The 23113-nt window shown below is 40.0% G+C and overlaps 2 protein-coding genes across 2 annotated transcripts; one reads left to right on the forward strand and one right to left on the reverse strand.

The window, feature by feature from the left end:
- Window positions 1–1000: 1000 nt before the first annotated feature.
- LOC308074772 (G2/mitotic-specific cyclin-B2-like) lies at window positions 1001–7316 on the reverse strand (the record flags this gene model as incomplete). The annotated part of the gene is made up of 8 exons (XM_080414280.1): window positions 1001–1174; window positions 1802–1921; window positions 2364–2504; window positions 3884–4126; window positions 4222–4380; window positions 4469–4717; window positions 5107–5403; window positions 7227–7316. The coding sequence occupies 8 exons, from the start codon at window positions 7314–7316 to the stop codon at window positions 1001–1003; spliced, it is 1473 nt and encodes a 490-aa protein (XP_080270406.1).
- A 1695-nt stretch (window positions 7317–9011) lies between these two features.
- ganc (glucosidase, alpha; neutral C) lies at window positions 9012–22507 on the forward strand. Its single transcript, XM_080413820.1, is given in 25 exon segments — window positions 9012–9087; window positions 9851–9913; window positions 10232–10334; window positions 10944–11071; window positions 11792–11968; window position 12324; window positions 12327–12390; window positions 12796–12892; window positions 13722–13905; window positions 14760–14904; window positions 15395–15630; window positions 15820–15946; window positions 16167–16246; window positions 16510–16653; window positions 16947–17043; window positions 17202–17303; window positions 17672–17846; window positions 18578–18646; window positions 18791–18855; window positions 19519–19595; window positions 19706–19780; window positions 20101–20214; window positions 20515–20627; window positions 21435–21538; window positions 22079–22507. Coding segments are annotated over 25 exon segments (2679 nt in total). The 5' UTR covers window positions 9012–9058; the 3' UTR covers window positions 22189–22507.
- Window positions 22508–23113: the final 606 nt, after the last annotated feature.

Consider the following 23113-nt stretch of genomic DNA (forward strand, 5'->3'; position numbering starts at 1 on the left):
CCGTAATGAGACCTTTGCAAGTTTGCTACTTACATTGTCTGAGCACATCTGGCAAATATCTGTTAATTCAAAACCTTTAAGGCTAGCTATAAGTCTTAGGTTTGGATAACTGATACTTCAGACACTTTCAAGATAGTTAAAAATAAATAAAAAATAGCAGATGTACAAGCTCGCAGCGCGGCACGAAGTGACGCAGTGTGAACTGTGAGCAGATGCTTTCCCGGTTTTAATGGGTCAAAGCCATATTCATTTAGAGAAGTGTCAGAACTGCTGAAACCCTTGGTCAACAGACATTAAAAGGCTGCTAATACAATAACAAACACTGTTAATCACACAAAATATCATTTTAATTAATTATTGAATAAAAGAATGAATGATTATTTACAAAGATATTTACAACATTTACATAGGTATTTACAAAATGAGACCGTTTGCTGGTTTGCTACACAATTTGGTCACATTATAAAGCCCAAGCAGGGGTCATCGATTTCTCTGTACGTGGACAAATGTGACAAGACTTGTCCATGTCTGTGGCTAATTGTTGATATATACTTTATATACTTTTACTCCACTACATTATCATTGGACTCAAATAACATCAGAATATAATTGCTAGTCTCTCATAATGATATAGAATTTTCCAGTTTGTTCATATTCACATGAGAACAACTGGCACTCTTATTAAGACAAGTTGCCTGGTGTCGATTGTTGTGTGGACACAACAATTATAGGGCCTTATTAGCACCAGTTTCATATATTGCATTCAAGCTTTTTGATGTTTGATAGAATCAATTATGTTGCACAATTTTAGATCTTGACATTGAGAAAATAAGAAGATCTTCTGTGCATGGGGCCGGGCACTGAAGAAGTGTAGTGGAAGCAAAATGAAATGAAACAAATAGAAATGGAAAAATGACTAGTTTCTTCAATATATAGTATATATATATATATATATTTAGTGCTAGGCCTATGCATTTCTGGTAATTGGGTCGCTAATTATTTATGTCCGTGGCAAAAATAAAGTGTGACGAAAATGTCCTTCCAAAGCCGGCGTGGTGGATTCATGGAAGATGTCTAGTAGAGGAGCAGCCAGGCTCTTCACTGCAGGTGACTGCAGCTCAGGGAGGAGGGCAATCTTCATCAGCATGCTGTCTGAGTACTTGTTCCTGACAGCCTAGGTGGAGAGGGAAAATTTGCATTAGTATTCATCTACAGCAGGGGTCTTCAACGTTTTTCAGGCCAAGGACCCCTTAGCGCTGTGAGAGAGAGAGAGAGAGAGGAAGCAGGGACCCCCACTACATATTGTATACAGTTGAGTTGCAGATTAAACTCTTTCATAGATTTCAGATAGCTTCATAGACTTGTTTGACAACACTATCATCAGTGTTGTATAATACTTATTTGGATTCATGTGTGTTTTCAGACATTTGACCACTTATACCCTCAATACATGACCGTTGGCTCTGAACTTGGTCTGCTCTTTTTTTCCCTCTATGCCAAACCTCTTTGCCGAAAATAGACGATCTGCAAGCTCTGTGAGCTTGTAGATCGGCTTTGTGAACGATTTTCAGCTAATGTTCCCTTCAAAATAGGGATGCTACGGTTGAAGTGGTTAATGTAAAAAAAAAAAAAGTTAAAAGTTCCTATCACACTTTTTTAAAATTTGGCGGCCCCCCTGTATTAACTGTGAGGACCCCCTAGGGGTCCCGGTCCCCCTGTTGAAGGCCCCTGATGTGATCTACAGTATTTAAACATCCCCATGGTGCTCCACCAACTTCCAAATGCTTTTTCGCCAACTCACCTGGAACATGGTTTCCCCCTCGTCGACTACATTCTCGTTGACTACATTCTTGGCCATGTGCTGCATGATGGGCTTTAGGTGAGCCTCGTCGTATGTGGTGTAGTAGTGCTCTGTAGGAGTCTGCAACACATTAAGCAAAAACAACTTAGAACCAAAAGACAAAATGTCAAGCTAGCCATCTGTAGTCTACTAATAAACAGTGGTGGAAAGTAACTACAGTAAGTACATGTACTCAAGTACTGTACTTAAGTACAATTTTGAGGAATTTTTACTTTACTATTTCCAATTTTCAATACTTTTCCACTACATCTCAGAGGCAAATATTATACTTTTACACCACTACAATTATTTGAAAACTTTAGTTACTAGTTACTTCGAATATTGGGATTATTATTACAAAACATACATTAACCCTATTTAAACTTTGGCTATTTTCAAAAGATTTTATGAATTTGAAAACTTGTGAAATTGGACCTTCTGCATAATGAGTACTTTCTACTTTTGGTACTTTAAGTACATTTTGACGACAGCCATGTCCCCACATCAAGTCTATTCAACTCACCCATGGCAGGCCATCCAGCAGCATCTGGGAGAGGCAGAGGGAAGCAGCAGCGATCTCAGAGGGTCGGTAGTGAACCATGTCGTAGTCAAGGAGTGTCAACTCCATCAGATACTTGGCCAGCGTGTGTATCTTCATAGTAGTCTAGTGGACAAACAAACAAACAAACAACACCAATGAAAAGCCTGCTTGCATATGAAATGCCAAATACTCTGCTACAACTTTTATTTTAACCACCATGTGACCAGTCACCACCTATGTTATTTTGCTCATAATGTTCCCACCGTCAGCCAGTGGTGTACCCACTGTAGAGGCAGGGCAGGTGGTCGCCTGCCCAACTAAGATCTCGCCTCCCCTAGAAAACCCAAATAACCCGATAATGCGTGCTTAATGTCCTCAAAGTCACGCACCCAACAAGCTTTGAACTGAGCAGTTTGGACCTTCCGTTCCAGAGATAATGGCCAAAACATCTTGAAAACGGCCACTTTCGCCGGTTTTCGATCACCGATTTTCGAGGGGGGAGGGGGCGGGGGGCAAAAAGAATTCTCACCTGCCCTAAATGTAATTCCTGGGGACGCTACTGCCGTCAGCCCAAAACAGAGTATTGTCATATCCAGATTGGAAATTAGATTCGTTTTTTATCAAACCTACAATTTTTGCTAATTTGTGTCTCAGTCTGGACACCCTGAAGCCTGATTTGAACGATAACACTTTACTTAAAGGTCGGGTCTATAATGCATTATAATCACATTTATAATGCTCTTCATAACGCTTGTTATAAATGTTTATAATCATGTATGACAGCTTTATGAAGATTTATGAAGTGTTATAAGTGCTGGTGATAATGTGTGTCCTGCTGAGCTTATAATGTATTATGACCAGCACTTCTAATACTTCATAAACCTTGTTTATTATGCATAATTATAAACCTTATAAGCCTTACAAGCCTTATAAGTGCATTATAAATGTGATTCTCTTTAAGTAAAGTGTTACCACAAGGGAGATTTGTCTGCAGTCTGATCACTACGCCTTCTATGTTAGTGAACTATGCAGTGGTGGAAAGTACCGTTACTCAAGTACTGTACTTGACTTGAGTATTTCAATTTTGTATACTTTAAACTTCTACTCCACTACAACTCAGAGGCAAATAATGTACTTTTTTACTCCACTAGAATTATTTGAAAACTTCAAGATACAATTTACTTGCGGATTTAGATAACTAATACAAAACCTACATTAACCAGTTAAGCCTTATTTTTTACTTCAGCTATTCAAAAATAGCTGATCTTCAAGCTCACAATGTGTCGACGCGTAGCAAGATTGTAAATCTGCTATTTTTGAAAGAAAAGGTAATAATTTTGAGAAGTCTTAATACTTTTACTTTAAGTATATTTTGATGCCAACACTTTTGTACTTTTACTCAATTACAATTTTGAATAAAACACTTTTACTTGTAACAGAGTTTTCCTACATTGTGGTATTGCTACTTTTACCATGACTATGTGAACACAACAGAGACTCACGTTTGCAGCCTTGGAAGCTCTCCTGAGGAAGTGCAGCGGCAGCGGGCGCCCCAGCTCAAAGTCGAGGGCCCTCAGCATCGCCCTCTCCATCTCTCTAATCTGAGCGGGTGTGAACGTGTCGTCTGTGAAGCGGGTAAAGAACTGGACCTTTGGGGCGCCACTTCTCATCTCCTCATACTTTGAGGCCAGCAGCATGGCAGTGACACCAACAAGCTGGAGTTTATTTGGTGAAACTGCCTGAACCTGTAATAAATACATCACAATAACTTATTAAGAAATCAGATAGCAAAACACAAGAGCAGATCAAATGGCACAACAAATGTGTATGTTTCCCTTACTTGCAGAAAACGATCCAAGATCGCAACTGTGAGATACAGTGTCTCCTGCAGCAACTGGAATCTGGAATGAACCTGGATTAGCCAGTCGATTAACAGAGCTCGCATTCGTGGCGTTATGTTGTAGTCCTTCATGTACCCGGGTCGCACAGCCTGATGTACCTGTACAAACAAAATATGTCATTACACTGCTGCAAGACACCAGGTCACATCATGTAGTTAAAAAAAACATGCCTCTGGCATCACGTACCTCTAGATCCATTAGGTGTGCATATATGTCTTTCACATATTCAGAACATAGCTCGGGCATGTCTGAGTCTCCTGCATCAATGTCCATCACCAATGTCCACGAATCAGCAACATGTGCAGGTTGTTCTGGAACAGTGGAGGGAGCAACTTGAGGAGGCGCCTCAACTCTGACTGGTGCTGGCTTAACAATGGCTACTTTGGGTTTCTGCTTCAAAGTTGTTTTGATTGAAGGTTTGGTCACTCCATTCCTCTGAGAAGTAAGAAAAAACAACACAGAGATTGAAACCACATCCTTCTTCAGGGTTAAACTGTAAAAATATTTACAACATTGTTAAAGTATTTAAAATGATCAAATATATCAGTATATTCTTTGTATATTTAAGCTATTTGTCATATATACCCAGTGCATATATTGTTTATGAAGCCTAAAAGCCAAATAGAAATGTAATTTTCATTCATATATTCCAATGTTCAATGCCAAAAACACAATGACATTGTTAATCGCAGTTATTTGTATTGACTCTTGATCATCAAGTAAAATTTCGTGACAGCCCTACCAGAGTGCAAATGGACCCTTTACAGTAGGAGTGTAACTCTGAGAGTGTACATGCAATGCAATGCAGACTAGCCAAAACTCACTTGGGACTCCAGGATTGCAGCCCTTGTCGCAGCCCTTGTCCACACCTTCCTAGTATCCAGCATCAGGAGCTCTGCAGTGTTGCTAGCTCCAGTGTCTACATAGGTTGTGCACCTCTTTCCTCTCCTAGTTGCACGTTGGGTTGACACCGACAGTGCCAGCTTGCTTGCCACCAGTTTCAATTGCCTGGTGTTAGCTGCCTTGTTGGCAAAGTCGGAAAGCTCTCCAAGTGCAGCTCTCTTTGCACCACGTGTGTTGACCTTCCTCCCCATTTGTGCAGGGTTCTCCACGTTCCTCCACTGTTCAAAAACACAAACAAAACAGTTTTTCCAAATGCACTTAAAAGGTAAGGTAAGTTATATTTGTTTGTTAAATAGCTCTATATTGTGATAGTAATCATGTTGTGTGTGTTCAGTAACAGGGGTCTCCCTGTCTCTCCAGCTCTTAATGAACAGAAAATGCATTTTCAGGTCGGATACCAATTGTATCCAATCAGGAGAGAGAATTCAAACAGGATACAGGATAAATTTGTGAAATTGGAAGTGATGGAAGAACCCCCAAAAAATTGCACATAGACTTGGAACTGGAAGACTATAACATTTCAGCTGACAAATGAGTAGGCCTACTCTCTGGCTGAAATTGGCAACCCACATGAAAATGCTTGTTTTTTCTTTTCTGTTTTAACAAAAAATGTAAAAGCCATTGAACAACCAGCAAACATTAAACACCAACCAAAACCGGGATACAAACAAACCATAACGTCAAATAAGCCACAAACACCACGAAACAAAAGAATCAAAGCTCAAATACAATGCATATCGCTTGCCAACCAGAACAGATATTAATTCAAGCTAACAAAGCGTTGTGTTGTTAAGCTTGGAAGATCAGTTCGGCGAGCGACAGCAAGTGGTGGAAAAAGTACTCAATTTTTTTACTCAAGTAAAAGTATCGTTACTGCAATCAATGTAGAAGTACTTTGAAGTAAAACATTTACTGGAGTAAAAGTTAAAAAGTATTGGTATCAAAATCTACTTTAAGTACCAAAAGTAGAAAGTACTCATTATGGGAACTAACGTCCCATTTCACAAGTTTTCAAATCTTTTGAAAATAGCAGATCTACAAGCTCACAGTGCGTCACATCGCCAAAATAGCATTGTGTGGAGGGAGACCAACTTGCAACGGTGTCGACTCGTTTGCAAAGAAAAAGAACAGATCTACAAGCTAGCCCGTGATACTACAAGTTGTTAGCTTATGCTTGTACATCTGTTCTTTTTCACAACAAGCGTGCTGGTGATTGATTTGAATACAACGGCTTTCCGTTGTTAAGAAAACAAGCTACAATGAGACGTTTTAAAAGGAACTAATTTAAACCTAGTACAATTATAGCATGTTGTAGTCAACCGATAGCCTATTAAAATGACATTTCGCCCTAATCTGTTTAGTAACGTCTTTTTTCCCCCTCAAACAACAACACAAAAAAGTCTACTAACAAGCTAGCTTCTTTAGACAAGCAACAACGGTAGCTTCCGGAGACGTTAACTAGCATAAATAGCATTAAAATGACAAGCTACAAGTCATTGGTCATATACATCAAGGCTAAAACCTAGACTGTGATGACAAGCAACGTGGGTAACACAACAAACAAACAGATCTACAAACACTGTCCTTTAGACAAGCACCATGATTGTCAACGGTCACCCGGCATATTATCCACAAAGACTTTGTAGCTTCTAAAGACATATTAAGTCATAAGGCATTTTAAATAGCATAACAATGACATTTTCCCCTAACACCAAGGCCCGAGCAAAGCGAGCATATTGAAAATCAAACTCACCTAGTAGTTGAACGTTAGTTGAAGAAAGGTACGTTGGTTAAAAAAAGCCGGTACTTTGGTTAAAAAGCAAGACAATCCTCAAGGAAAATGTCAAGTCTGACAAGTTGTGGTCAAAACTGTAGATCTGGTCGTTGTCCTCTGGTTTGGCAGGTCCGTTGATGATGATGCTGAAGATGCTGATGATCTGATGTGTCTCGTGTTATCAAGCAGCAGGTTGAGATGCGACTGATTCAATGAATGTCTCAAGGCATCTAACCGCTCCGCCCCGCTCGGTGCTGAACGTTATACCTGCATGCGCGAACCACCAGCAGGTGACCAATCAGCGAGCAGGGAATACCAGGGATCGGCACGATTGGTCAGCTGGTGGCCATGTCGCATTCAACTCAGTCTCAACTGTAAACAACTTCATAATTTGAACAGTTCAAAGTTCAAACGCAAGCGAGTGACGATGACGTCACGTAACCGTGACACATTGAACATTTGTTCAATAAATTTGAATTGTAATCATTATTATTTTCGTTTTAAATTTGAATAAAAACAAACCCAAGTGGTTACAACCTGTATTATAGTAGGCCTTGAGCTTTTAGTCGTTAATGTTAAATGTCCTCATTCATTATTTGATGGACACGATGAAAAAACACTTGAATGATGCTCTGCTTCTTCAAAAGTTTAACGAAACAAGATGTTAAGAAGCAGCTAATAAGACGATAAACAACAGTTTTCACCAGTGGTGTAAAGTAACTACATTTACATTTACTCAAGTACTGTACTTAAGTACAATTTTGAGGCATGTTTTACTTTACTGGAGTATTTCCAATTTTCAGTATTTTTTACATCTACTCCACTACATCTCAGAGGCAAATATACTTTTACTCCACTGATTGATTGATTGATTGATTGATTGAATACTAGCAGTTTTAAACCCAATATAGCAGGTTTAAACCCAAGAAAGCCATTGGCTTGTTGCTGGCTAGGCTTTGACTTTTACAAGGGCCAGTTTCGAATTGCAGCCACCTGGAGGTACTCTTTTAGAGCGGGTTTGAAGGAGAGTAGGGTTTTATTGCCAAACTGCTGAAGGTTGAACTGCTAATAAAGTATTCAATCAATTAATCAATCGATCAATAAGATCCTTTAGCTTGGAGGGACCAGTGTTGCATTGTGATTGGCTAGGTAGTTGCTGGGCAACTCACTGCTGTTACAGCACAGATATTCCAATACAGCAGCTAATATGACGGCGGAACAACAGTGTTTTCTGTATGAGAACTTTGAAGAGGTATTATTATCTACCACTTTAAAGGAGTAGCCTAGTTCACCCAAAACATGACTTATTGTCTATCACTATCAATTACATGCCCCATGATTTATGATTCATTCACAAACAAATGTCATCCAAGTTGTTGGCTCAGGGATGCGACAAAAACTAAAATAAATCTCCATGAATTAAAAATAAATATTTTTTGGGGGTGAACTAGTACTCCCCTTAACTGTAATAATAATAATATGTGTGCAAACTCAGGACCTGGTTGCCTGACAACTAACTAGCCAATCACAGGGCGGGCAGCCGGGACTGTAGAGCACTACATTGTAGTTTGTGAGCCTAGTGACTACAAGTGTCGTTGTCATTTGCACGACATGCAGTGTTGCCAGGTTTTGTGAGAGAAATAAGCAACCAGGTCTATAAAAACAAGCCCAAAAGAAGCGAGCCGATCGCCCTTTAATATTGCATTGACTATTTTCAAGAAATATTGGAAGACATTTTTAAAAATTAGGAATATTTTTGAAACATTTAACAACACAAATCTTGTATGGGGGGTCACTCCCTGGCATAACATATTTTCAGATGGGGGTCCGCAGACAAATACATATTAATTTGGGGGTCCTTGACTTGAAAATGTTAAACACTGGTTTAAACAACATTAGGAAACACGTGCAAATAAGAAACTATACACTTTAGAAACAAGCCCCAAAAAAACGCAACCCGCAACCAATATTTACAAGCAACTTTACAGAAAAAGAAGCCCAAAGTCACTTATAATAAGTGGACTTGGCAACCCTGTACAGTTCGCTGTAGCGGCAACAAAAACAAGAACTCCGCAGTGACAGAAAAGTTGTCTACGGAAATGGCAGGAGAAGGCCAAACGATTGTTAGGTATATGAATATATATATATATATTTAATATCCATACAAGTGCCACTGTGCCACATGTTGTCTTGACTTGGCACGTGCACCGTACAAAGAGGGCACAACCCTTACTCATAGCCAGCTCAATGGCACTGGCGTTAGACAGTGGTGGAAAAAGTACTCACATTTTTTACTTAAGTAAAAGTATCAATACTGCAATGTAGAAATACTCTGTTAAGTAAAAGTCCGGAATTCAAAATTTACTGGAGTAAAAGAGCAAAAGTATTGGTATCAAAATGTACTTAAAGTACCAAAAGTAGAAAGTACGATCATTATGCAGAATGTTCCATTTCACAAGTTTTCAAATGTATAAAAAGCTCACAATGCGTCACATGCGCATCATGAGCTTGAGATCGGCTATTTTCAAATGGCCAAAATGTATAGGGCTGAAGTGAGTAATGTATGTTTTGTAATAATAATCAAAATCAACAAAACAAAGTAACTAGTAACTAAAGTTTTCAAATAATTGTAGTGGAGTAAAAGTACAATATTTGCCTCTGAGATGTAGTGGAGTAGAAGTAAAAGTATTGAACATTGGAAATACTCCAGTAAAGTAAAAAATACCTCACAAAAGTACAGTACTTGAGTATGTACTTTACACCACTGCCGTTAGATAACGTGAATCCCTCCACTGTTGCACAGTTGCTGGCAAGTGGGATTAATTGTAGTTTGTTTACACTGATTGCTCTCTTTTTTTCCTTCCTGCCATCATCCACTTTCCTTTATGCAGTGTTGTCCCTGATGATGAAGGAAAACAAAAGTTCAAGAAATGTGACCAGGTGGCATTTTATAGGTGTGTGTGTGTGTGTGTGTGTGTGTGTGTGTGTGTGTGTGTGTGTGTGTGTGTGTGTGTGTGTGCGCGCGCGCGCGTGCGTGTGCGTGTGTGTGTTGAGTGTTCATTATTGATCCATTTAATAATATATCATTAATTTAATATTCTGCATAGAGCTTTGCAGACATGCAAAATGTAGTTAAAACATGACTTCTGATTTATGATTTAGTGGATTTAACAGAGATTCAAGATTGTAATGTATTGAAAATATATTGTTATGATGAATCACACAATGAGAATATAATAATAATAATGGTAAATTTGTCTGTCACTTATTAGGCGACAGATGCAGGGCCCTAAGTTGCAGTACAGGGCCCTTCTGGATACCTTGGCACTGACAGAGAAAGGGGCACTCGTTCATGTCTTGGAACCTCATATACAGGTTTGGACATTTTTGAGAATGTATTAATGTTAGTCAGAATCAGAAACATTCCGATGTGCAACAAATGCACAGAAATGTGTCTTGACTCTTGGCCACCGAACCAATGATTTGCATAGTAATGCATATTTGTTGTACAGTACATTGAAAATAGGACCACACATGCAATGCTGAAAGGCGATTTATGATAAGATTTAAGAAAATATAATGGCAAAAAAAAATAGACAGTTTTATGAGTTCAACTTTGTGGGATTTCTCAGTGGAGTACTAAAACCAGTTTGTGAGTTTATTAAGTAGCCAGGTTGTTTGCAATGCTAGTTCAGGGCAAGGTGACGCTTTTAGGTGCACTTATTGGTCAGTTGCCATGTAACCCCTAGCGAAGATGCGGCTTTAGCCTGTACTGAAGGGTCAGTTGCTGTATAACCCATAGGGATGATATGACAGCTGATCAATCAGTGCAAACGTATCACCCTCTTGGTCGTTTCATCACTGCCCTCAACAAGGGAAAATAAAGGCTGGGTACAGGTATGTGATACATACAGTATATATATACAGTTAAATGCTATATACAAATAACTTGTACTTTACCGTAATCATTACCTATTTTGATAGGTGGAACTGCTTCTCTGTGTGTCACCCAGTAAAAGTGGGGTCGTAAGAATTCTGCTGGATGAGCTGCAGCCCATTAAAGCACGTTACCGAGTTCCAGACGTGCTAACCGCGGAACCACAGTGTGAACAGTAAGAAATGTGCTTGGATTTCCTTCCATTATGACACCAAGTCAACAAAATCGCTGACACCAAGTCAACAAAATAAGAAAACAATCACAACAGCATACATGTACAGCATACTGTACAGCATCTTACTGATGTTTGCATGTGTGCCTGTATACAGTATGGTATACAGTGTACAGTGGTGATTATGTGTTTTTGTTGTAAAATCCCATCTGCAAACCACATTTCTCTTTTCAACTGAATTGTGCGGAATAGTGACTCTTTCATTGTCACAGTAAAAGTGTTGGTCTTGTGTTACACAGCTGTATTCCCTTATAAGATGTATCTTGGCGGGTGGAAAGACCCATGAAACTGCATTAATTTCATATCTATGGCAATTAAATCCATGATTGAAACCAATGTTAATATACTTAATGTCACAACTCTGTTTATATAAACACATAAATACTCTTCTAGTTGGGTTGACAGTTCCTTTATGGGGGGGGTCTATCTTGTCGTTGAGCACCGGTGTCGCGTGCCAAAATGTGCAGATCTGCATGCTCAAAATGCGTCACACTGCGACGCATTGTGAGCTTGTAGATCTGCTACAGCGTGTAACAAAATCTTGCCGTAGTTGGCCTAGGATCACATCCTATCTGAGCCTTCCTCCTGTGTCTCCGCTGGAAAACCGGAAAACAAACAAATAACAAAGAAAACTGATATTACTGCTCTGGATCCATCTGACAGGTTGAGAGTGGAGAGGCAAAGTAAGGATTCTGTCACTCTAACTTGGTCTTCGGGGCTTCACCGGATTCGTTTGTGGGGCTGTCCTTTCCACCTGGAGATCCTGTGTGATGAGGAAGTCATTGTCACATTCAACCCTGAGGGCAGATTGTGGTTTGAGACACTGCAGGTTCCACCCAGGTGAGAGCAGATGTATACTGGTAAGCAAACATGTAGGTGTGCGTTAATTTGTCTTACGGATTCAGTATATTATTTCTTCATTTTCGATGTTGCGTGCGATGTTATGTTTCATGCCTTGATGCAACATAATTTCCCATTTTAAACAAATACTTAAGTGTTGAATAATAATGGAAGGATACAGAGAGAAAACACTGCATTTCCTCATTTGTCCCCTTCTCTCTCAGAGCTGCATCTACTGGTGATGAGGTAAGAAAATCTAATTAGTCAACACTGCAACATAATATTGCTCTAATCTTAGCTTCGGACGATCTACAAACATCTACCTGTTTTCTTTGCTTCCACTGACTATTTGCAGCTTGGAGAAGATCCGCTGGGGTTATGGAAGGAAACTTTTAGACAGTTTGTGGACATCAAAGCTAATGGTTTGTGTCATTTTGAGTATTTAATGGCCAAGGTTACTATGACAAGCTTATCATGGTAGACAGATCTTTGGTCTAGTTCATCAGTTCACCCTACTTTGTGTTCTTTAAGCACTTAAAAAGTACAGTAGATATAAGCTACTTAGTCTATATTTGGGCCCCTCTTTTTTCACTCTACACCAAATCTATTTGTCAATCTACAAGCTCACGCAAACTGTTGTGAGCTTGTAGATCAGCTAAATATTTGCCCAGAGTAGGGACACTAGGGTTCAAGTGGTTGAGCAGTTCCCTTTCAGATTAAAACCAACTCAACAAATAAGAACTGGCACAAGACTTGATCATGATCATATTAATGCAAATATATTATTCAAAAACGTTTTTGAAGTTGTGTTTTGTTTTTCTCCACAGGTCCCAGTAGCGTAGGGGCTGATGTGCGTCTCCATGGGTTCAGCCATGTGTACGGTCTCCCAGAGCATGCTGATAGCTTACAGCTCAGGGATACAAGGTATGATGAATCAAATGCTCTAACACATTTCATTTAGTTGATAATAACGGATGATTTCTACAATACAACATTATGACAGCACTTTAAAGGCCCAATTCAGGATTGTTTTAAACATACTGTATAAATTGGGGTTTCATTCACATACATTCTTAAAGATCTTTATTTGTTGATGGAAAACATGCTATTTGGATCTTTCTTACATGATCATAAAACAAAATAGAGGTCTGTTTTCCTCTTAATGTTTACACACATATAAACAAACTACAGTACTATTACATTAACTACAGCCCCAAAATATAGCAAGGTTGTATGCCTCTGCCAACCAGTTGCAGTTTACATCCAATCCAAATAATTGAATTCAATGGTATTTTTTGGTGAAATGTAATTTTAACATGTATGAAATGTGATTTTGGTGACCTTGGCCTTTGACATTTGACCACCAAATTCTAATCAGTTCATCTTTGAGTCCAAGGGGATGTTTGTTCCAAATTTGAAGAAATTCCCTCTAGGCGTTGCTGAGATATTGCGTTCATGAGAATGGGACAGACAGATGGACAACCCCAAAAACTAAATGCCTCCAATCACGGCTCTTGCTAGCAGAGGCATAATGATGTATCTGTTGTCTGTAGTGTTAGCCCTCCTATCAAGAACTGAAACAATCATCTAAAGAATAAAAGGCATGCCTCCAGTCTCCACATCTGTTTTTTTCTTTATTTTTTGTGGTGGGGCTACCCATTTGCTTCCCATGTGTCACTGACTGGGCCTTTAAAGCTGCCAGCTTCCGATTTGCTGAAACAATCTTTAACCTTTTATACATCTCCCTTCCCAGGGACAGTGAACCGTATCGGCTGTATAATCTGGACGTGTTTGCCTATGACCTGTATAGTCGCCTTGGCCTGTATGGGTCAGTACCACTCTTACTGGCCCACAAGGCTGACAGAACTGTGGGCATATTTTGGCTCAACGCATCAGAGACCTTTGTGAATGTTTACTACAGCTCCCATGAACAGCAGGTGAATAACACTGTAAAACACTGCTCTCATATCTCCCTAGTTATCTGTGTCTTCTTCCTCTTCAGTCTCCCATCAGCTCTCAAAAATCTGCAAGTTTTCGTTATTTGGTCACAGCCGCAAAGACATTTGATTTGGTACAGATGGGCTAGAATAGTATCAGCTATACAGTATTTAACCACTTAACCCTGTACTTAGTTGAACGGAGTCGCCCAGGGCTCTATACTATGCCCCCTCTTGTTTTCGCTCTACACTAAATCTTCACTGCGATTTGCTGATGTACAAACTCATAACGTATCGCATCATGTTGTGAGCTTGTAGATCAGCTATTTTCGCCAAATGTTCGCCCCCAGAATAGGGCTATTGTGGTTAATACTGGCCCTCTATCAAAGGCGACTAGTATGGATGTCGGAATGTACTCCTTCACAAACAGTACTAAAGATACTCATTACATAAAAAATACCCAATGTAGGCATCTTATGCTTAACAAATTAAAACCAGGAAAGCATCTGTGTCATTTTAGATTTTAGCGTTGGCTATATAAAAAAATAGCAGATATACGAGCTCACAGCGCGTCGCTTCGTGCCTCACTGCAAGCCTGTACATCTGCTATTTTTGAACTTTTTTGAAAAATCTTGAAAGTGCTTGAAAAATGTAGAATTCCTTTCACAAATCTTCTCTTCTGGGGGTCCCTGGCACAAAACGTTTTCAGTTGGGGGTCCGCGGCCAAATATAAATCATTTTGGGGGTCCTTGGCACGAACAAGTTTGAGAACTACTGATTTGATTTGTAGAATCAGGGCCTCAGGTCTTAATGGGTTAACGTGCATTAAGTTCTCACTGGCCCTCCTATACCAGGATGCCGGTGCCGCCCCAGTGAAGAAGAAGCGGGTTAGCCCTCATACAGACGTACACTGGCAGTCGGAGAGTGGTGTGATTGACTGCATGGTCCTGCTGGGACCCACTCCCGCCCAGACCTTCACTCAGTATGCTCAGCTAACAGGTGTGTGTTGGCTATGTTCAAGTGTTGTTGTTACATTACCTGTCTGCATGCTCTCTGCACTGCTGCTACACACGTGCTCTTCTTACAAGAGCAACAGTAAGAAGGATTTGCAGTACCGATACAGCAGTGTTTCTACCGATATAGCAGATCTACAAGCTCATAGCGCGGCACAGAGCGTGTATTTCTGCTATTTTTTAAGTATAAAATATGGTTAAAGTGGTTAAAATGATTGTGACGCTATATTAACTAATTTTATATACCCCACTTTGAGAACCAATGTGATACAGGACACACGCATTAGGGAAAGCACTTGTAGCATTGCTACCACGTTAATGTTTACAAAGGACTACTATAACAACAGGATTACATTTCTCAGTTTGAAACTGACACCTTTCTTCAAGTTACATTTGTGTTTTCCCCTCAATTATCATGACTGAAAGCATACTTAATTATAGCAAATCATGTCCTCTCTTTGTTTTCTTGCCACCAGGATATCAAGCCCTGCCACCTCTGTTTTCCCTGGGGTACCACCAGTGTCGATGGAACTACGATGACGAGGCAGACGTGAAAGCTGTGGACGCCGGGTTCGACCGCCACGGCATCCCTTACGACGTCATCTGGCTGGACATCGAACACACTGAGGGGAAGCGCTACTTCACCTGGGACCCTGTCCTCTTCCCTGATCCCGTTGGCCTGCAACGCCACCTAGAGCAGAAGAAGAGGAAGGTTTGTTTTTCTAGGTTCTGCTTTGTATTGTTGTTTAATTTGGTTCTTTATGACAAATGTAAGTATAATACCTGAACACAGTATGCATTATAAAATAGCATAATGACTCAGATGTATTAATTTCTAAAATTAAACGTTGTGGAGTCACATTCAAGTCTATGTACAGTAACTGCACACATACTTTTCCAGTTGGTGGTCATAAATGATCCCCACATCAAAGTGGATCCAGAGTGGTCTCTCTTTAACACGGCTAGGGATGGAGGACATCTTGTCAAGGACAGTAAGGGACAGATCTATTTGGGAACATGCTGGCCTGGTAGGTTTTTGTACATTTCCATTGTAGATGTTTAGTGAGTGTTCACTGTTACAAAGTGAATTCAATTGAGTAGAACAGTAAAATAATGGTGTATAATGTAGTATGCAAGGAATGGAATGATTGATGGAATGATTGTAAGTCAACATCTGTGAATTCTCAATATTTCCATTAGCACAGGGACATTATAAGTAGAATGACTCTCCCAAATGCTGTCCTGTAGGTGAGTCATGCTATTTGGACTACAGCAGTCCAGCTACTCGAGCATGGTACTCCAGACTTTACGCCCTGGACAGCTACAAGGTAAGAACACCAACTGAGAGTACAAAACATCAGCAATGCCTGCTGTTATTAAGACCAGATGAAAAATATGATCCCTTATACAGTATATGACCACCTAAATCCATGTGTTCTTGTGAAGGAAAGACATACGTTGAGGGGGGGAAATTATATCTTTCAGTCCTGACACAATTAAGACATTTTTTTTTTTGTGTTAAACAAAAACACAAAAACCTTAAAAGTGTGGAAGTTGTTGATGCAGTGCACTAATTTCTAGTCTGACTCAGGGTTCGACACCATCATTGTTTGTGTGGAATGATATGAACGAACCTTCTGTGTTCGGGGGTCCAGAGCAAACCATGCCCAAGGATGCGGTTCACTCTGGGGGCTGGGAACACAGGGAGATTCACAACCTGTATGGCTTTTACCAGGTGAGCTGGAATCAGCCCATAATGAAGGTTTATTTACTGTAGAGTTTTAGATTAGTTGCTATCGTTTACTGTAGTCTGTGTTGTATTTATTACGGTTATTTTTATTGTATTGTACAGGTTACTGTACAATACTGGTTACTTAGCTTGTTTAGTTTAGTCTTGCAGCAGCAAGACTAGCAGACTGGCAGCAAATGTGCTGCTTCACACATACAGCATGTTAATACTGTCAAAAACCTATCAATGGCATCAGCATTACACAGTATTATTATTGCCTTATTGTCATCACCCTCCAGCACATGGCTACAGTAGATGGTCTGATAACTCGCTCAGGAGGCACAGAGAGACCCTTTGTCCTTTCACGCTCCTTCTTTGCAGGATCACAGAGATTTGGTAATTTATACTTCCTTTGTCCTTTTGTATGCTGGCTTTACCAGCAAGTGACTTCAATGAGATTATTCCTGAACAAAGGGCATTATTGTTTTAATTTAATATTTGATCAAATCTGTATTATTGAGTTGAATTTGTTTCTATTTGTTTTTACATAAAAGGAGCAATATGGACAGGTGACAACGTTGCCAGCTGGGACTATTTGAAGATATCCATCCCAATGCTGTTATCTCTAAGTGTGGCTGGCATATCGTTTTGTGGCGGTGAGTGGATTTCATGAATGGACAGTGAATAAAATATGAACCCAACTAAAGAAAAAACATTATAGCAAAAATGGAAGTCAGAATTACTTTGTTCACTCCATGTAATAACAGATTTCTTTCTTCAATTTATCCTGAAAGTGTGAATGTGCAGTATTATAACCATGATCCATAATTTTTCATGAAGGAATATTTCATCCCTTACTATCATATGTAAAATGAACCCCATACCAGTGCCCTATCAGAATAACAGAATAGCAGGGATTTATCTTGGTGATGTTGTTGGAGATAACTTATGACGTATCATAAGTGCATACTGACATAAATTGAACTTGCAATGTGACAGAGCAGGACAATTATCTGTATTTCAGCGGACGTTGGGGGATTTGTTCAGGACCCGGAGCCAGAGCTGCTGGTGCGCTGGTACCAGGCGGGTGCACTGCAACCATTTTTCCGTGGTCACTCTGCCAAGGAGACAAAGCGCAGAGAGCCCTGGCTGTTTGGAGACGAGGTCACTGCTGCCATACGCGCTGTGATCCAGCAGAGGTACTGGAAAAACACGGTTCATCTTCATGCAAACACCCCAGCGAGGGGCACATTTAGGGGGGATTAGCAAGGACGCCAGGTTCATGAAAATATAAATAAAAGGACAGCTTTTGTCCATTTGACATGGTGGACGATGGGTTCCAACTCCAAACAACAACGTTTCCTATTTTACCGGACCAACTTGCCAGTTTAATAAAGAAACTCTACTGTAAATAGTTGGTTAAATAAGTGGTTTGATAAATAGCTGATAATTCACCAGTATTTGGCTGGAGGTTGATATTAATATGCCATTTAACAGTACAAATTTGGGAGAAAATTATGGTTGAATTATGACTACAGATGCTCATCCGTGTCAGTGTCAATATATGTCTACTGTAAATGATCAATCACAAAATACCATACATGGAAAGATCTACTTAAAATAACATTTACAACCCATTTTCAATTTCCAATCTTCATAATTGGTCCTCAGTAATGCTCATTATAAGATGGATGGAACCAGGTGTTCCCGGCTTGAAAGGTATAACAGCGTATAGGTGTTCCAGGTCTAAATAGGTTAGTGAGGTGCTCCTTCTACGTAATCATGGTGTGATTTGGGATGTATGTTTGAGCTATTAATTAACCAAGACAAGATTACAGTGTAGATCTCACACAGTCAAATGACAGTTTGGTCCATTATCTCTTCCTACAGCTCCTAATGAGAGACCCCTCTTGTTTTCTGTGTATTTCAGGTACTGCTTGCTGCCATACTGGTACACTTTATTTTACCAAGCACATGTCTCAGGGCTGCCTCCTCTTAGGTTAGTACTGCTGCCCTCCACTTTTCAATTGGAGAACTGCAGCTAAAGCGGTGTTGTCAGTGATTAATATTATTTCTCACGTTCTTCTCATATTTTAACCGTTTCCAACACAAAAGTCAACAGTTATTTTATTCATCTTAACAGACCTTTATGGGTGGAGTATCCAGGAGAACAAAGCATCTTTGATGTGGACAACCAGTATATGATTGGTAAAGAACACTTTATAGATATTATATTCATATTAAGTATTAATTGGTCTTACTTTGTTTACCTGCACTTCCCTCAGTCCAGTTTCCTTTTAACAAGCAGTCATTGTTTGTTACGTTTCTTATCTTCTTCTCGGTTTAAAGCTATGTTGAACCTTGGGTTGAATAGCTACCTGAGCATGATATCCAAATATTACAGATAATCTTTATCTACTTATTGCTTCTGTGCTCTTTGTGAAAAAGAAATCAGAAGTAGTGATTCCATTCACAAATGTTTCTCAAAATTACACTTTTTGCACATAAATGAACAGAAATGAAGAGGATTCTACCAATATATAAAAATGAGTCTGGCCTATAATGTTGCTTTTTTTTGTGTGTGTGTGTTTTTGTGCCTATTCTGCCATTTCATTTACCCCTTATTACGTACCAGAACTCATTTTCAAAAAATAATGTTGTTAAGATTTGCTTTGTTCCTATCGTTTGTGCTAAAAGTGTTATTTTGAGACCTGTTTTGCCAGGCATTGAGTGTAAATGGAATTGTTACTTCCAGTTTCACGCTAATGGACCACAGCGATCAGATAAAGATGCTTGACAAATTTTAGACCCAAGATTCTATCAAAGTTCAAGATCACTTTAAATGTACTGTACCTCCCTCATTCCCTGCAGGAGCTGCATTGCTTGCCTGTCCTGTAACTGAATCTGGTGTTCAAGAAGTCAAAGTTTTACTTCCAGAATCGAACGAGGTAAATAAGCATAAGTGCTTAGTAGTCTACCAATGCATTTTAGTGTGTGCATATATCTGGTATTACATGTGAAAAATCATGCTGCTCTGTTTTTTGTGTCTGTCCTGTAGATTTGGTATGATATCCATATGGCAAAGTTGTACAAAGGAGGGAGGACCCTGAACTTTCCAGTGACCTTGGACACAGTGGGTGTCCTGACCTGATTTGCCCACCGGGGGGGGGGGGGGGGAACAACTGGGGGTACACATTTGAAAATAGTCTATTGATAGACTACTGCTGGAGGTCTAGGAATATAATATAATAATATAATATTATATTTACATTTTACCACAAAGATAGGTTGAAGCTAGTTATTATTAAAAACATGTTTAAAAGACTACAGTACATTCATTACGGTAAATTATGAATGCTTGTGACTCTAATGGAGAACCATGAAGCATTTAAATGTATTTATCTTTTTAATGTTAATGTATTCATTATCCCTTCATGTGGTGTCTTTCTACAGGTACCCGTGTTCCAGCGAGGGGGCACTGTGGTTCCCAGGAGGGCAGAATGTGGAGCCTGTACAGCCGAGCAACAACAGTACCCCCTCTCCCTCACGGTGGCCCTAGACTCTGTTGTAAGCATCTAGCTATGTGGGAAATTGTATAGTGATATACTCTAGGTACTGGGGTCCACATGTATAACATTTGCAAATATGAGAGAGCAAAGTGCCGCTGATTAATCAACCACCAAATTCTAAGAAGAAAAAAATATCCTGCTATCCTATCTGTCCCCTTTCAAGTTGTTGTGAGTCTAATCCTGACCTCAGTCACTGTGACCTCGCCTCTCCTCTCCTCTCCTCTCCTCTCCTCTCCTCTCCTCTCCTCTCCTCTCCTCTCCTCTCCTCTCCTCTCCTCCCCTCTCTTCTCCTCGGCAGGGCTGTGCTGCCGGTGATCTGTACCTGGATGACGGCCACTCCTTCAGATACCGTGACACAAAGGCCTTCTGTCTGCGCACGTTCAGCATGCTGTCAGCCCGTCTGCTCTGCCGGTAGGTCACTCTCACACCTCCCCAGTGAAGGACACATGTCAAAACTAACAAATGCCTTAACATTTAACCACATGAACCCTAGCTTCCCTATTCTGCGGTGAATACTGCTATTTTCGTCAAAGAGATTTGGCGTAGATGGGGAAAAAATCAGCAGACCAATTATAGAGTCCTGGGGGACTAACTTTACAGGGGTTCACTGGTTAAGAGAAGATTAAAATGTTTTCATCCCCAAAGGGGGGAGATTCAGCTGTAACATTTAATATAACACTTACACAGTAAAGTCCTCAGCATTTTAACTTGTACACATGTGTGCAAATGGTTACAAATGGATAAATTAACGCTGAGGATTTAACTGTGTACATTAGAAAGTCAACTAGTACAATCTTTGTGAATGCAACCAGTGTCACTGAGTGACATTCCTGCACAGCTGTGTGTGTGTGTGTGTGTGTGTGTGTGTGTGTGTGTGTGTGTGTGTGTGTGTGTGTGTGTGTGTGTGTGTGTGTGTGTGTGTGTGTGTGTGTGTGTGTGTGTGTGTGTGTGTGTGTGTGTGTGTGTGTGTGTGGGGGGGGGGGGGGGGGTACCAGGGGGTCCCCAGATAATATAGCGCCACGATCATTTGAACCACTTCTATTCAAAAATAACAGGTATCCAAGCTCATAGCGTGTGGGGGGGGGGGGGTGTCTGCAGCCAAATGCATTTCATTTTGGGGGTCCTTGACATGAAAAAGTTTGAACACCACTGCTATACTGCATGTATACATTATGTATTGATCCATGGCTGACATGCAGGTGTTGTTGTCTCTGTCAGGAGTGGCAGTGAGGAGGGTGAGTTTCACAGTGACTGCATGGTTCAGTCACTCATTGTCCTGGGGCTGAAGAGGAGGCCTCGCCACGTGACTGTACATGTATTTGGTGAGGATGTGTTGTCAATATGCATTCACATACACATTCACACGTGTGTCATGACCTTACATCTCACGTCATATTTTGCACCTCATTGATTAACCCATTAAGACCTGAGGCCGATTCTACAAAATGCCTTCTAAATCAGTAGTTCTCACACTTTCAAGATGAAAAGAAATTGCTGATGTACAAGCTCGCTGCGCGGCACGAAGTGTCGCACTGTGAGCTTGTATATCTGCTATTTTTTAACCAACGCTAACATCTCAAATGACACAGATGCTTTCCCGGTTTGGTTTTAATGAATGTATGATATGGCATGACATTTCTTATATACTGCGATACATGACATATCTGTCATATCATATCATATGATATCTCATATTGAACAACCCACATTCCCATTAACAATGCCGGCAAATTGCTACATGTCATGAAATAACTACGAAACACAAGCACATGATCAATTTGTGCTACATTACTGATTATTATTGATGAGACAGAATGAAAAAGATATAAATCGTCTTGTTCTCTTTCGTTTTTTGTTACCAGATACCAAGCACATGTCAACTGAGTTTCATTACGAGGAGGACCGGCATGTGTTGACGGTGAACAACCTCAACCTTGGAGTGGTGATGGACTGGGACATTCAGATAGATTAACTATGTCACATTCAATGGATTAAGTTAATCAGCCTTTTCACCTGTTTTGATATATTATATTTTGAATATGATTATTTTTTTGAAAATATCTGATCTACAAGCTCACAGCGTGTCGCATCGCGGCACATTGTGAGCCTGTAGATCGTCTATTTTGACTATACGTCGTATGCTGAAGTATGCAGCATAGGCTTAAGTAGTTAAGTTCAGAGTCAAACGATATCTCATTGAATCGTTGCTTTTCAATTTGTGTCTCTTGCCTACCGCTACACTTGGAAATGGAGGCTGATTTAACCCTTTCAGACCGGGAAAGAATCTGTGTCATTTTAAGATTTCTTTGGCTATTTTTGGGAAAAATCGTGAAAATGTGTGCAAATCTTTGAATATCTAGTTTTCCATAGCGAACATTTTTTAACTCTATTACAACTTCTGGGGGGTCCCTGGAACAAAATATTTTGAGATGGGGGTCCGTGGCCAAAATTCATTTAATTTTGGGGGTCCTTGACATGAAACAGTTAGAGAACCACTGATTTTTTTCAAAAAACAGTTTTTAGAAGACATTTGTAGAATCCCCCAGAAGCAAAGATTTGAGTTACAAATGTTTGCTTTGAAAAATATATATATTCAAAGATTTGCTCAAATTTTCACGATTTTTCAGAAATAGCAGATCTACAAGCTCATGGCACAACACTCGGTGCAGCACTATGAGCTTGTATATCTGCTATTTTTGAATAGCCAAAGAAATCTTAAAATGACACACAGATGCGTTCTCGGTCTTAAAGGGTTAAGTGCTGAGAATACTGTCTTTGTGTGACTGTCTGAACATGGACACACTCACAGGCTTGTCGGTGTGCTTGTTCGTCTCTCAGCCCAGCTCCTCAGGGAATATTCACTCGATGTTTGGTTGCCATACTACATCTTTTTACAA

This window comes from Gymnoscopelus braueri (assembly GCF_963280865.1).
Source record: "Gymnoscopelus braueri genome assembly, chromosome: 19".
NCBI classification, from domain to species: Eukaryota; Metazoa; Chordata; class Actinopteri; order Myctophiformes; family Myctophidae; genus Gymnoscopelus; species Gymnoscopelus braueri.